Source organism: Chenopodium album, chromosome 15, assembly GCF_948465745.1.
Source record: "Chenopodium album chromosome 15, dcCheAlbu1.1, whole genome shotgun sequence".
Lineage (NCBI taxonomy): Eukaryota > Viridiplantae > Streptophyta > Magnoliopsida > Caryophyllales > Amaranthaceae > Chenopodium > Chenopodium album.
The window spans coordinates 53,219,467-53,235,648 of NC_137848.1; the positions used below are offsets into that span (position 1 = coordinate 53,219,467).

Genomic DNA, 16,182 nt, shown 5'->3' on the forward strand with positions numbered 1-16,182 from the left:
TAAGAAAAGAATATTAACATAGTGTATAGACATCTAGTGGTGGAATTCTATGTTGCTTATCCGACACAGTGTCAGAGGACACAACTCCAAAATTTAGGAGGACACGTCAACACGGTCAAAAGAGTGGCTTCACCAGTTTTCTAGACACGGCTATCATATAAAGTGTCCAGAAAATTTCTTTCAACCTTTATAGTAGACATAAATATAATAATCAGCTATAAAATTAAAATACTTCCTAAGTTCCCCTAATATTGCAACATGAAGTGTGTCAAAAATAAATAAAATATATTGCAACATAGAGGCGGGGGGGGGGGGGGGGGGGGGGGGGGGGGGGGCACGAATTTTAAGAAGCGAAGAGAGATAGAGAGGAATAAAGATAGGACCCATGAGATGAGGAGAGAGAAAGGAAGAAAAAATGTGCAAATAAGGATATGCAGCAATATTTGTGACACCTCCTAAAATGGTAATTTGTTGCAATATTAGGGAAAAGAGGAAGTATATGATTAGTCGTAAAATTAAAAGTAAAATATAATAACGCCTCCGTTTCTTATTATTTTATGTGCAATAAAAGAATATTTTATATCTCACAAATAATACCTTATTGTTGCACATAATAAGAAACGGAAGGTGGTAATTAGCTGTAAATAAATTAAGAATAATTTCTTCATGATGATGCGTCATTTTCATCTTGGATACCAAAAATAAGCCTTTTTAGTGTAAAAAATTATGGGTGACTTTGATGAGAAATGTGATAACTTTTGCCATCGTATTGTACCCACCTTATCCAATATTAAGACTAATGAGTTTCTAAAGAAAAGAGTTTAGAATAAAAGGAAAAGGGGAAAAAAAAAGATTTCAAGTATTTTAAACTAAGGATTTACCAAACAAGGGAGAAAGAAGACAATGGAAAAGCAAAAGTGAACACTTGTTAGCAGCTAAAAAGAGACCTTCATAAAATTAAAAAACATACCTCTACTGCTGTGTGCTGCCGGCAAGCCTCCTTCCAGGTTGTGATAAACATCCTAATAGAATCATTATCATCAGAATTGTTTGAATTAATTTCCTCCTCTGGCTCAGTGCTTCCAGAGAGTAAGAAAGAACCTTGTTCATTTGCCTTTCCATGACTCTGACTTTTCAATTTTCTTTTCTTTTTCGGCAGCTTGCTTCTCTGATTGCAATTTAAGCTCTGAGTATGTGGAGAAGAATTATCACCAATTTCTCCTTTCAATCCCAGCCTTGTCCTCTCTTCAGCTACAGATGGGTAAGGACAGCTACTCACCCTATCTCCATTTTTTCTTTTTACGGAAGAGGACTGAGACTGGTTACTCGTTAAGCTGTCATTTCCTAGATTTTCATTATCAGAGATATCTGTCATATCCTCATCCTCATCAGAGCTAGACGAAACAAATCGTATGTGCTTCCCACGGAAGTCCTTGTTGACAGAGGCAAAGGATGTGACACGCTCACTTATGACACTGAAACGGTTATCAAGTTCCTTCTTTTGCAAAGAGAAAAGTGGCCTTTTTTTACTTGGCTTATCGCATTTTTCTTTCACTGCCTCCATACACTTCTCCAAAACAAGATTTTGAGCATTCTGGGCCTTGTGTAAGAAACCTATGTGCAACCTGAAACAGTATTGTAGGTATTAGATCACATCATCTAATCATCAGTGATTGTCCAAGAAAGAGGTTTGAGCAAATTTGACATAGAAGGAGCCCATATTTTATGTAAAAGACAAAAGGTTTTTCTTGTAAAACAGCAATTAGCCCCACTACAGGTTTGAATTTCCAAGAAGACAACTAACAGGATTTTAAGAGTTTGGAAACAAACACTGCTCAATGTTGTGAATAAACAATTATCCATCAGGCTCCAACTCCAAGTATAGAGAAACCAATTTCAAAATCATTTCTTCAACTGCTAAAGTAACCAAACAGCACACGAAGGGAGAGCTATGAGCTTTACTAATTTGGTTCAATGAATATTCAGCTGAAAAGTTAATAAACTTGGAAGTATCAAGCTATTTTGCTCAAAAAAGGCAGTCTCATTATGATTCATAGAGAACCTGAGTGGAGACACACTTTAGGGTGCAATAAGACAGCAACTCGGAGATAAGACATTCAAATGTCCCTATATTTTCCAACTTTTAGTATGTGTTCAATGATAATCTTGGCAATTGTTTGTAGCATTCACTTTTATCTACAAGCTTAAAGATTGATCTACATATGCATAAAACATTCAAAGGCTACTGCTGGGGATTATATAGTGCTTCACACTTATCCCAGCCAATACTAAAAAAAAAAAAAAAAAAGAGCAAGGGGGTCATTGAAAAATCAACGTACCACCCAGCGTTCACTTATCACACATCTCAAGGAAAGCAACAACGTAAATTATGAATCATCAAAGACACAAGCAAGCATTTAACAAGTACCACAAGCATCATGTTTGTTAACTTGCGAGAAGTTTATATCATTTTTTTCAGGCAGTCAAAAACCAGTTATAAATTGTTGTTATAAGGTATAGTAACAAGTGATGATTCCCTACCCCAAACTCTGAATCCGCAAGCCAAGTAACCTGGGGTTTGTCACTTTACACTTCCTTGCAACAAAATCCAGGAACTCCTGGATTACAACCTTCTGGTTCTTCTGTTTCTTACTATAAAACAGCAAAAGATAAGAAACTATTTGGTCACTTGTTATCTTGTACACTTCCTCCACATCATTGTTTAGAGAGAAATAGTGCATGACAAGGGGGTGCCGTAAAAAAGGACCCAACTCAAGCTCTTCAAACTTCTCAACACACTCATTCTTGCATATGGCCTCTTGCAAATCAAACAAAGATGTAATCTTGTGAACAGCCACATGACAGCGAATAAAAGTATTGACCTTACATACAAAAAAATACCACAATCAACAAACAAATACATACCTAACATTTTAGGCCAAATCCTTCTAAAATAACAGTTCTTATAATAAATTATATTTGGGCCATATACAAATTATATAAAAGACAAAAATTTCATAGATTAACCTGTGCTTCGACAAGGATAAGTTGGTGGAGGGAAGGAACTTGATGGAGCTGAAACCCTAAAGAATCCCAAGAGTCAGCTTGCAAGTTAGCCAACACGCATTGTGACAGTTTCAAAACGGAAACATGCTCTCCTGCTCCAATGATTTGACGTCGAGTACTCGCAACCGCAGTCTCAATCTTATCAAGAGTTTCCTTACGATCACCAGCATTCGGAAATTTTGGATTTGGGCGAATACTAATCGGTTCACTGTTTCGTTGTTGATTTTGATTCTGCACAGGAGGATGGCTAGGGTTGTAGTTGTTCGTGGTTGCAGGGGATGATAAATTGGGATTATTCTGCGGAAATCCAACGGGATTATTAATATTATGAAACTGAACTCCAGGATTGTTCGGAATTGGGAAATTGTTGTAGAAATTGGGGTTTTGAAATGATAAATTAGGGTTTTGGAAAAGAGGGTTTTGATTGTGAGAGTACAAACCCATGCTTTGGAGGAGGAGGAGATTGGGATCAAATTGCTGCGGCGGAGGCTGAGGTTGTGGTGGAGGTCCACGACTTCCGGTGAAGCGTTGGGGACGGTGGTTCTCCATTGAAGAGAGATTGAAGGTGGCGGGAAAGAGTCTGAGGGTTTAAGCTTTAAGCAGGGTTTAAGGGTTTTGCAATTTTTAAGCGTCCAAACAATATAAGGATTAGTTCGGTTTTTTCCTATACGGTATAAGTAAGGGGGGTTAATAAATTTAGGCCCTGTTCTTTTGAGCTTCTGGCAGAGCAAAACAGATTTCAGCAGAGTAGAGTAGAGTAGAGTAGAATAGAGCAGAGTAGAGCAGATTGAAACAGAGCAGAGCAGATTTCCTTATTATTACTGTTATTATTACTATTATTATTAGTACTATTATTATTATTATTATTATTATTATTATTATTATTACTACTACTACTACTACTATAACTATTATTAATATTATCGCATTATTATTATAATTATTAAAGATTAATTATTATTATTATAATTATTATTAAATATTATTTAATTATTATTTTTATTAAAAATTAATAATTAGTATTATATTTAAATATTAGTTATTACCTTTAAATATTAATTTATATTATAAAAAATCAATTATTATTATTATTATTATTATTAATAAGTTTTATTATTACTATTATTGTCATTATTATTTTTTTTGAGAAAATATTATTATCATTATTATTTTTACTATTATTATTATTAATATTATTATTATTTATTATTATTGTTATTATTTATTATTAATAAATATTAATTATTATTATTATAATTATAATTATTAATAATTTAATATTATTATTATCATTATTATTATTATTAAATATTAATTATTTATTATTTATTATTTATTATTAAATATTAATTTTTAATAATAATATTATTATTAAATATTATTTATTTATTAATTATTATTATTATTAAATATTAATTTTTAATAATATTATTATTATTAAATATTCATTATTTATTATTGTTATTATTAAATATTAATTTTTAATAATAATATTATTATTAAATATTAATTATTTATTATTATTATAATAATAATTCAATATTAATTATTATTATTATTAAATATTAATTATTTATTATTATTAAATATTAATTATTATTATTATTATAATAATTCAATATTAAGTATTATTTTTAAGCAGAGCAGAGCAAGGCAGAGCAGGGTAGAGCAGATTTCAGCAGAGCAGAGCAGATTTCAGCAGAGCAGCTCTAAAGAACGGGCCTTAGCTGGCTCGCGAACTACTCGAGCTTGGCTCCGAATTTTTATAAGCTGAGACACAACCATATTCGGCTCGAAAGCTCACAAACAAGCTCAAAATATTTTTTAAAACATCTTAACCTTAAATATTAGTAGAATATTTTTAATAATTCTAAGAAAAATAATTAAACTTAGTTATAATATATAATATCTTAAAAATAGACATTATACTGTTATGATTTTCGAATCTAAATCGAGTTTTACTATAACTTCAACTTGATAATCTAAGCTCGAGGCCTGGCTCGAACTCTAGCAATAATGTAACAAGCCAAGCCTGAGCAACCCAAGTTCAGTCTTGTCTCGGCTTGGCTCGTTAACACCCCTAGGTATAAGAACCAATGATATTTTGGGCCAATGCACAAGACTCTAATAAAAGCAACTCCAATAGTAGGCTTATAACTAGGGATTTGCTTGCAATTTTAAATAATTCATCGCTATTAGCTTGACCATTAGAAGTAAAATATGCAAGTAGCTTGGCTAAGCAAATTAGCTACTAATTGACATGGAAAAAACTTGCCAAAAATAAAACTAGTAATTAAGGTGGAACCAATAAATTAATAATTTAAACTAATTTTTGGCCCGGACGATGTCCCGGGTCATTGTTTCTAAATAAAAAAATTATAATAAAATAAAGTGTAACACCCCCGATTTACTAGCTAATAATAAACAATAAATAAAGGAAAAATAGACAACCTTTAAATAAAATTGCGGAAACATACACCTAAATCGGAGGTATTACCGCCTACAAAATCCCAATAATACAACCCAATAAATCTAAGTGAGCTATTTATACAACTTTACAAACTCGTTATAGCATACTAATCAAAACACTTGAGCTCCTTTAGCTACGATCACTTGATCAACCTGCTTAAACAACTTGAATGCTCACCATTAAGGACAAATTCCATAATAGATCGTCGCAGGGCCACCATAAGAAAAAGACATGGCCGCAAACACAAGTAGCAAAACAAACAAACACACACGTTAGCAAAAAAGCTGAGTAATCACCACTTATCATAACACAAAGAATAATAGAATAATTAATATAATTAACTGATAAGTTTATTTTATATATATTTTTATTCCCCGTCCCACGGTCATATTTGTGCTTATTTGAGCTCTACGGAGCTATTTTTATTACTAATATACGTTTTCTAGTGTTTTTGTAGAGTTGGTATTATTTTGTTGGAACTTGCAGATTTATGACAATTCCCGAGCTTATTAAACAACTACGAAGATATTGGAGTCTAATCGTATTTTATGACCGTAGTTTAATTGCCCAAGACCTAGTCAAAGGAGTTTGATTTGGGATTTAAAGGCTAGATTAATGATAAAATCCAAGTTGTTACAAGCTACTACATGGAGCCCAATCCCAAGAGATCAGTTGTTGGGCTTCAAATTGGCGAGCATCAGCTGCTGGGCGTGAATAGGCGGGCCCAATCATCAAGGAATGCCGCATGAATGCATGATCAACGAGTGGGCTCAAATTCCTTGGGCCTCACTCCAGTTACTTTGCTTAAGTCGGATTTCTATTTGCTAAAGGATTGAGATTTGTTTTTAGGATAGTTTTGTCTTTAGCTTTTGATTATTTTATGATACTTTGAGTTTGAGTGGGATTAGGGAGTTGACTTCCTTTTTATTAAAGGAGGTAGTAGTATTTACGTAGGTAAGTTTTAGATTAGGTAGTTTTCTTAGTTTTTAGTTTTGTTTATTATTAATTTTTAGTTTTTAATTTAGTTTTTCTTTTCTCTTTCTCTCTCTAACTTTTCTCTCTCTCCCTCAATTAAACTCTTAGTATTATTTTCTCTCTTATTTCTCTCTCTACAACTCTTGGTTTAATCTTAGTTATTTATTTTATTTTCTTCTATCATGTCTTGTTTAATTATTATGTTTAGTTTATATTTAATTATGCGTGAGTAGTTCTCTTTCTAGGGTTTATGGGGATCTAATAAATAATATGAAGGGGTAATTTTTATGATAGTTGATTATTAATGCTTAATTGATTTCCTATTGATTGTTTAAATGCTATGCAATTAGATTTGGCCAGGTTTAATTGTATGAGTTTAGCAATATTGATTCGAGATTCGAGATTCGAGAGATGAGAATTGATGTTTAGGCTTAGTTTCAATAGGCAGATTAATTTATAAATGGTTAGGTCGAGATTCGAGAGATGAGATTTAATACCGGTAAATTAATTCTGTGACTGTAATACGTAGCGAAAGCCCTTTATGATCTGATTAATTAATGCATTGATGATTGATTATTGTGTTTTACCCTGGAATATTGTTTATTAGTGAACCTATGCCCTAGGCTTTATTATTATTGATTTCTTCCTTAATTATTCTCTTTACTCATAATCTTCGTAGTATAGTGTATAATCACAACAAATATTGGTTACTTTAATATTTGGATTATAATAATTAATTAGGAATAGAAAGACCAGTTTCCCTGTGGATTCGACCCTACTTCCCTACTTACTTTAGTTAGAGGACTTAGGTAATTACTTTTGATTAGGTGATACGACTTTAGCCTGTCATTAACTCACTTAAACAATGTAGTTCGAAACTACATTACACATTATACTCTGGAAATAACCTTTGTCAAACCCAACCTCGAATAATAATACAAACCTTTACTCAATTAACTCATATATCCCATAAGTGTGTCATGCTCTTTGTTCTATACTTAGCCTTGGACATGGGTAATTTGAATAAATAAATCAACAAGTATAAAAACTTGAATACTCTTATAACTAGAAAACACCTTGAACCAGACCACATACAGGTCGATTCCCACTGTAGGGGACCATAGAAAAATAAATAATAAAGATTGTACCTCATTCTTAACTCATGATTATTACCCTCTTACTAACAAGTCAGGGACTAAGTTATATAACGCCGAGCCTCAAACCAAAAACAAAATAATAATCCTCAACCTTTTGATCTCATACATCGATCAAGTAATCTTTCACAAACTAATAATAATAACTCAACAATGGCACATGTTCCCAAATAATATAACAAGATCAACTCAATTCATGAGCATCTCAACTCTTAGGGCAATAATACTAGCACCTAAAAATAATTAACTCACAATCCAAGAATAATACTCTACATTAATAACCCTAAAACCTCGAGAACAATACACCCTGTAGCAACAACATGAAATCCCTAAAAATAATAACACAATTAATCATATAATAATACAACACACTAATTACACATATATAAATCTTGATTGTACAAATAAGAAATCATAAATTTACACACAATAATACAATATACAATCAATAAAACAATAATCTATATCAAACAACTCTAAAGATTAAGACTCGTGTGATTACCTTTCGACAAAATACTATCAAATTAAACTACAATATTCAAAGCAAGGAATAGATTGAGTGACGTCGCAATTCCTCGCCTTCATTGTACAAACATCTCGTGGGGTTTCTTTAATTACAATTTAATAAATAAGCTAATGGAGATTGGTGAATGGAACAAAACTTTTAACAACAATGAATCCCACGCACAAAAATAGGAATCGGCGGCTCCCCTTTATTTATTTATTATTATTTTTTTAATAGAGATAAAAAGATTTAAATACAAAGATATATCAACTAGATAAAAAAAAAAGAAATTATAGTTTTATAAAAATTTATCAAATAATAAAATAGATTATAAAATACAACTACAACTTTTATCAAATCGTAAAAAAAAATACGGGTATTAACATAAAGTGCAATAGAAATAATCACTTGTTTATTTTTGCTAATATTAGTATACATTAAAATTCATTATTCAGTATGTAGCAACCTAAATTTTATGCTTAGTATTAGATTATTTTTCATTTGTCGTAAAAATTCCTTCAATTAAAGTAAGTAAACATATATGTATTTTTTTAAGAACAAAGTAAACCTATCTTGTGGTTAAAAGAAAAAAACCTTTAAAATTACTATGCATTTTAATTACGTATTTTAAATACATATAACCTATATAAATTGAAAGAAATGAATTTGACTTTGTAATCATATTGTTGTTAAAATATGCACATATAAGTTGACAATTAAAATTTTAGAATTTATGAACATGAATAACTCATTTAAATTAAAGTGCAAATTTATTACGAAGTATCATAAGTTATGTCATTAGTGTACCACATGATTTGTCAAGCCATAATGACACGTGGCGAGATTGATGACACATGGCAGGATTACAATCCTTGCCATTGAGTTTTAATATATATATATTGAATATTGAATTGATAGTAAGTTATTAGCTATGCAATGGGACTTAAATTAGCTAGAAAAATTATTAGCTTAAAAGTTTTTGTGTCATGACAACGAGAAAAAAATAAAGATAAATAAATATAGGAAGACTTTTCAATGTTGCAAAAACACGTGTAACCATTGTAATCATATTAAATCAAAATCTTCCAAACAAAAAACCACAGCGATGCCAAATAAACCCTTAAATAGTTAATCTTGTTTGTTAGTACGTAGGAGAATTCCATTAGTTTTACTTTCACTAAATTGCCAAAATAAAAGGAAAAGAATCTACAAAAATAATGTTACTAATCTCATGATTCAATGGAAGAAAACAAAATGTTAATTTTTGGTCTTTAAGCTTCCATATTTAAAGCAATTGAATCAATAAATCTCTATTCTAATCCAATAAGAATTCATGACGTATGTCGTATGACATACATAAAAATATCTACATAGAAATAATTACTCTTGCCAGTAAAAATAGAGAATGATCTTATAAATGCCTTCAAATTTGGTTGATTTTGGACTATTTTAAGACTCGAACAGGAAACATGTTGGAGTTACTCTCATGGAGTCATGGACCTCATAACACCTTGTGAGCCATTGAGTGTCTAGAACTATCCAATCTGCCTTTAAACGTTTAAATTGGTTGTTTGGGTACACGCTAATTGAAAATTACTCATTCTCGGGCCATTATATGGGACATTTTTTTATTTTTTTTTGGTTTTGAACCAACTTATATGACCTCATGGGACACCATTACACACGCATTCAGTTCAATTTAAAAAAATTGTACCGAAATTGGCAAAAAACGAAGGGTAGCCTTCAAATTCGGCGATTTGGGACTTTTTCTGACCCATAAATGAAACATGCCGAGTTGCTCCCATGGACCTAAAAACACCCCGAGAGACCATTTGAGTGGCTAGAACCATCCACTTTGCCGGACAATTTGGTTGTTTTTGGTATACGTCACATAATTGAAAAAAACAAAACTCATTAATGGGCCCGTATAACCTATCACTAAGATATTTTTGTTCCATATATGACCTCATGGGACACCCCACACATTCAATTCAATTTTGAAATTTTTTACCAAAATTAGCCAAAAAGGGTGGATTACAGCCTTCAAGTCTGGCCGATTTTAATCGTTTTTAGACGCGAAATATAAACATGTCGAGGTTGTTCTTATGGAGCCCATAACACCTCGAGAGGCCATTTGAGTAGCTAGAACCATCCACTTATCTTTAAAATGGTCAATTTGGCTTTGTTGTCTTCACCACATTGTTGAATAGGGCTTTTATGTTCCAAATCAACTTATATGATCTTGTGGGATATTTCACACATTCAGTTCATTTTTGAATTTTTTTAGTGAAATTGGCCAAAAACTATGGATTATAGCCTTTAAATTTGGTCGATTTTAGACTTTTTTGGACACGAAAAAGAAACATATCGGGATGACTCCCATGCAAATAAAAGTCATTAGATGGCCATTTGAGCGACTAACATCATCCACTTTGCTTTAAAATTTCATATCATTTTTGAATTTTTTTTTTTCTGAAATTAGCTAAAAACTGTGAATTATAACCTTCAAATTTGGTCGATTTTAGACTTTTTCGGACACGAAAATCGGGATGACTCCCAAGCAAATAAAAGTCACTAGATGGCCATTTGAGCGACTAAAATCATCCACTTTGCTTTTAAAAGGTCAATTAAGGGCCTGTTCACATTTATTGAATTGAACTGAACTGAACTGAACTGAGGTGAAATGAATATTTTATAAGAAAAGGAAATTAGGTGCTGAACTGAACTGATTAAAGCTGAACTGAACTAATTAGAATTGAACTGAACTGAAATTAAGTTGAAGTGAACAGACCCTAAGTACACTGATTTTCCAAATAAAAGCCTGAGGAGCAGGAGTACCATTGCAAGACGAGCGGGTTAACCCGATTTCACCGCCAGACTGACACTCCTCAGTTCCTCACAAACTCGAACGCTGGATCACTTGTATCCCAAATTTCTCTTCGCTCTCCAAATTTAAACCCTAGCTCTTTCAATTCTGCGCAAATTGAGAGCATGAGAAGGTATGATGTAGATCTCGAATCTGTTCTAATGTTTAAATTGCTGGGTTTCTGCAACTCTAATTGTCAGATCAAAATCGTTGTTTTAGGGCAGCAGAAATGGGACAGAGAAGACGACAGCTGAAGCAATGGAGTGGAATAATGAAGGGGATGATTGGGAAGCTGATAATTGCCGCCATTGTTCTCGTCATTTGCACTTTCTCTCTCTTCACTTCAAGGTCCACTATCCGATCTACCACTAGAACCGAGGTCAGTTTCAGGTGAATTGATTTCCTTCCAACATTTTCGTACTTTTTCCCTAATTTTTGGATTTTATTCATCAATTTGGTTATTGATACCTACTTCGTATTATTCATTTTTGAAATTGAAGAGATTGTATTTTTGGTTTAAAATGTTAATTGCTCAGCTAATGATTGGGGATTCCAATATAAGATGCATGAATTTAACATGGATAAACATGACCCACAATTGATTGCATACTTACAGCTAGAATATCTAAGAGCAACTAAAGATCAGCTGAAGTTTACTTCGATGACTCGAGGGGACTATAATGTGGTTATAATCTAGCATAAATGTGATGATTTTGTGGATTGGCGAATGGATCAGTTATTTCATTTCCCTTCTTTACATCATGCAACCAAGTTAATTAAAATCTTTGATCACTGTTTGCTTGGTAATGGTTTCTGAAACTTTGAATTGGTGCTGATGCATTTCTATTTTATTAGATAAATACGGAAAATCTTTGGCAAACTGCTCCTTCTGATGGCTGGAGACCTTCTTCTGCCCCTCGTTCTGATTGGCCTTGTAAGATTTTTCTGCTAGTGAAACAATGAGACTAGATTTAGTTTAATATCGGATTCAATGTGCTCCTTTACATTTACTCATTTGCTTCACCCCTATTACCAATGCTGTAGCTCCCCCATCTAAGACAAATGGGTATCTGCGTGTTCGCTGCAATGGTGGTCTGAATCAGCAGAGAACTGCAGTAAGTATCCTCTTCATTGCCTTTATTTCGTTCAATTTCATGCTTCCTTTCTATGATTTCTTCAACATTAAAAAATTCTTTTAGTTAATGGCTGATTACATACCTAGCAAAATTAATTATTCACATGTACGTTTGTTAACATAATAAACTACTGTGATGTTTTGGGATAGGACTTCCTGAATAAAGCTAAGGTGGGTTTCTAATAAACATCAAAGGGATACTTCACTCTTAAAAAGAATTACATAATGTTTGGATAATTGGATGTTAGTATATAAATTGTTAAATTAGGTAATGGCTCTTGGCAATGAATTGGTAGCGCATTGCACCAAGCAATTTTTGAACGATGTCTAGTTTTTATCTAGAAGCGAGGGCTCCTAAGAGTCAACTTCTTGAATAGCTTAGATTCTAGTTTTACTACTAAGGAATAAATTGAAAGTATTCATGCATGTATGTCACAAGAAATTTATTTGTATATTACTATTGTGTATCTTCTATTAACTTGAAGATGGTTTTCCCTTGAGAAATTTAGGTTTTTAACTTGATTATTCAACACTTTATAAACTCAGAATTGCCAAAGAAGACATAGAGTCATTGATATTTCTTAAAAGTTCATGTGGGATATCTAATGAATTAATATCTAATTTATTGCTGGTCTTTTGCCTTTATTTATTTTTTGGCTTTGGTAATGGATGTACATTGATCTGAAGTTGGTTAGTCAAAGCCGCCAGCATATTGTAGGTTACTTAGATGAAAGGGTTAGGCTCTGTCATCATATTAAATTGCTTGTATTAATTTTGTGCTCAGATACTTCTTAAAAGTGATTTTTTGCATTTTTGTGATCCGTGTTGCTTTCCATTGTCTATTTAATAATGCACAAGTGTGGGTTTGTCTCCATGACCTATCTATTTTATGTGATGTTACCCAGAATTCCCCTGTGTTTTCAGCTCTTTTTACTCTGTTTTACCTAACAATTGGCCTTATCATCTGTAGATTTGTAATGCTGTTCTTACTGCTAGAATCATGAATGCAACACTAGTATTACCTGAGTTGGATGCCAATTCCTTTTGGCATGATGACAGGTATGTATCTTCATGTCAACTTTAAGCAACTTAAACAAATTTTTAAATTTATTAAGGGAACAGATAACAAAGGGGAGTGTGATAAAAAGGCCATTCATTGTTTGGACAACAGAATTGTAAGAGCGAAGGGTTGACAAGGGTTATTTATTTTATTTTTAACTCTTTGTTTTACTTTGCCCTATTTCCTCCGCCTCTTCCCTTCTCTCCCGGGTTTTGTTGTGTGAACTGCATTTATGTAATTCTTGAAACCGTAATACAGTGGATTTCAAGGTATCTATGATGTGGACCATTTTGTCAGAACTCTGAGATATGATGTGCGAATTGTTGAAAGTGTTCCAGAGATTCACAAAAATGGAAAGACCAAGAAGATGAAAACTTTTCAGGTACTTTTTAGTTTTTACTGCTTTCTTATGTGAAATCAAAATAGTTGCTCTTATACAATATACACACGTGTCATTTTTTTTTTAAATATAGATGAACCCTCCAAGAGATGCGCCCATCAGTTGGTATACAACCACTGCTTTGGAGAAGATGAAGGAACATGGTGCTATCTATCTTACCCCCTTCTCTCATCGTTTGGCTGAGGAAATCGACAATGCTGAATATCAGAGGTTACGGTGCAGAGTAAATTATCATGCTCTCAGATTTAAGCCTCATATAATGGAGCTGAGCCATGCAATAGTGAATCGACTACGTGCACAAGGTCGCTTCATGGCAATACATCTTCGATTTGAGATGGATATGCTGTCATTTGCTGGGTAAGTCACGTGCTTGTTGAGAATCACTATATATGATGAATATCATTGGTGGGATTTCTGGTTACTGGTCTTTTCCCTCATTTACATACAGAGCTTAATTGGCTCGGAGGCTGTCAATATACCTACTTTTTTAATTTTTTTTTTAATGATTATGTAGAAAAGATTAACTGCTAAATGACCATTATTTAAATGGTCGGCCGATATTGTCCAGGTGCTTTGATATATTTTCCCCAAAGGAGCAGAAGGAATTGAAAGAATATCGGGAGAAGAATTTTGCCCCAAAGAAACTTGTATATGATGAGAGGCGTGCAATTGGAAAATGTCCTTTGACTCCAGAAGAGGTATATTTTGACTCCGTTCATTCATTGTCATTGTTTTCTTTTGTTACCCCTTTGGTTTTAAAAATGTTTGTGTAGAATTGATAAAATGAAATTAAATTTGCCAAAGTTCTCCGAGGTCATTGTTCATGTCCTAATGTTGAGAAAAACCATCATTATTTTTGCATCTGAGAGACTTCAATTTATGGCCTTATTATAGAACTTCTTAGTTGAGACTAGAAGTTTAAAGAGATTACCATGCTAGAGTACTCTTCTGTCAGTATCTTAATTTGTTGTTTCCCTGTTCCTAGCTGAAAGATAGACTAATGACTTAAACCTGTGAGTAAGTAGTCTTGTTATTCTTGTTTTATGGCTCACCTTTCTCTCACAAACACAAAAGAGACACAAGCAAATGCTTAAGTGCCTTTCGTTGCATTCAGAGCTGTCAGTCCTTTCTTGTACTGTGATGCATTTATTTTTGGTGCCTGTTTTTAGTGAAATTTCTTGCTAACTGCGATCCCATCATACCCATTGAAGGAGGTTTGCTGTTGATTTTCTAATCTTTTTATGGTAATTGTGGTCACTATGTTGCAGGTAGGTCTTGTTCTTCGTGCAATGGGTTTTGACAACTCCACCAGGATCTATCTTGCAGCTGGTGACCTTTATGGTGGTGAGCGTTTCATGAAACCTTTTAGGTCTCTTTTCCCACATCTTGAAAACCACAGCACTGTTGATACATCAGGACAGCTCAAAAAGAACACACGGGGTATGCTGGGGTCAGCTGTGGATTACATGGTTTGCCTCCTTGCAGATATTTTTATGCCCACGTATGATGGCCCAAGCAACTTTGCAAACAATCTTTTGGGCCACCGCCTGTACTATGGTTTTCGAACAATAATCAGGCCAGACAGGAAAGCTCTTGCCCCAATTTTCATTGACCGAGAAAAGGGGCGCTCTGCTGGTTTTGAAGAAGCTGTGAGAAGTGTAATGGCGAAGACAAGTTTTGGTGGTCCACATAAGCGGATATCCCCTGAATCATTCTACACAAATTCATGGCCTGAATGCTTCTGTCAGATGTCAGCCAAGAATCCTGCTAATAAATGCCCACCAGAAAACAATATGGAGACATTACATAGTCGATTACAGAGTGAGGGCCTCGGTGATTTCTCAGCAACTGAATCAAACTTGACTGTTTCAAAGCGCTGAGAGATGAAAGTTTTGTCTTAATCACTTCCTGAATTCAGCAGAGAATATTGGGCGATTGTTCTTCAATAGGATCATTTCTACACGAATAGGTTAACTTAGAAAGTGTTTACTTTTCATTGCATTAGTGTAAAAAAAAAGTGGGATATAGGTGGTGAGGCTCTCCGGAGCAGAGTATACTTACGTAATATGGAAGCAGTTAGTATGAGTATGTCTGGAAGAATGAATGGAAAGGGAAATTATTGCTAAGGATCAACCGATCAAATACCTGCAATCAAAATTGTCAATCTGAATTGTGCAATTCTTCTGTATAGGGGCCTAGGGGGGCAACAGAACGGCCACAGTCTCGTTTGTTTGTTGAAGATGTGGGTTTGTGGGAATTAGTCGTATCCCTCTTGTAGAGGTGGGCATGGTTACTTCTTCTAAGGTTTACAATGACAGTTATTAACTATGAAACTCTGAGTACTGTAACAATGTCATTTTCAGATTAATATAGTGTTATTCTTTTCAATTATAAGTTAATTATTGTACTCTGTAATACTTTGGGAGGATTTATTAAGCTTTTGTACCCTCTGCGTGTATGGACAGCAATTTTATTTTGTGAGTTTCAGCATTTCCTACACTTGTGAAATGGATACAACTGTATTTGCCCAAAAAAAGCGGATACAACTGTA

At 33.4% G+C, this 16,182-nt stretch overlaps 2 protein-coding genes across 2 annotated transcripts in view; one reads left to right on the top strand and one right to left on the bottom strand.

The window, feature by feature from the left end:
* The window catches only part of LOC145583402 (protein NO VEIN-like), a 21,618-nt gene extending 18,003 nt beyond the window's left edge, over nucleotides 1-3,615 (bottom strand). The window contains exons 1-3 of the mRNA XM_081640648.1: nucleotides 3,028-3,615; nucleotides 2,542-2,882; nucleotides 971-1,625 (exon numbers count right to left, since the gene is read on the bottom strand). Of these exons, the coding sequence (XP_081496774.1) occupies nucleotides 971-1,625; nucleotides 2,542-2,882; nucleotides 3,028-3,615 (1,584 nt within the window). The remainder of the gene's footprint in view (nucleotides 1-970; nucleotides 1,626-2,541; nucleotides 2,883-3,027) is intronic.
* Nucleotides 3,616-11,017: 7,402 nt separating this feature from the next.
* LOC145582602 (O-fucosyltransferase 1-like) lies at nucleotides 11,018-16,022 on the top strand. Its single transcript, XM_081639579.1, has 9 exons — nucleotides 11,018-11,169; nucleotides 11,256-11,415; nucleotides 11,892-11,970; nucleotides 12,081-12,151; nucleotides 13,142-13,230; nucleotides 13,490-13,613; nucleotides 13,705-13,988; nucleotides 14,200-14,329; nucleotides 14,900-16,022. Exons 1-9 carry the CDS (start codon nucleotides 11,162-11,164, stop codon nucleotides 15,509-15,511), a joined length of 1,557 nt encoding a protein of 518 aa, XP_081495705.1. The 5' UTR covers nucleotides 11,018-11,161; the 3' UTR covers nucleotides 15,512-16,022.
* The last annotated feature ends 160 nt before the right edge of the window (nucleotides 16,023-16,182 follow it).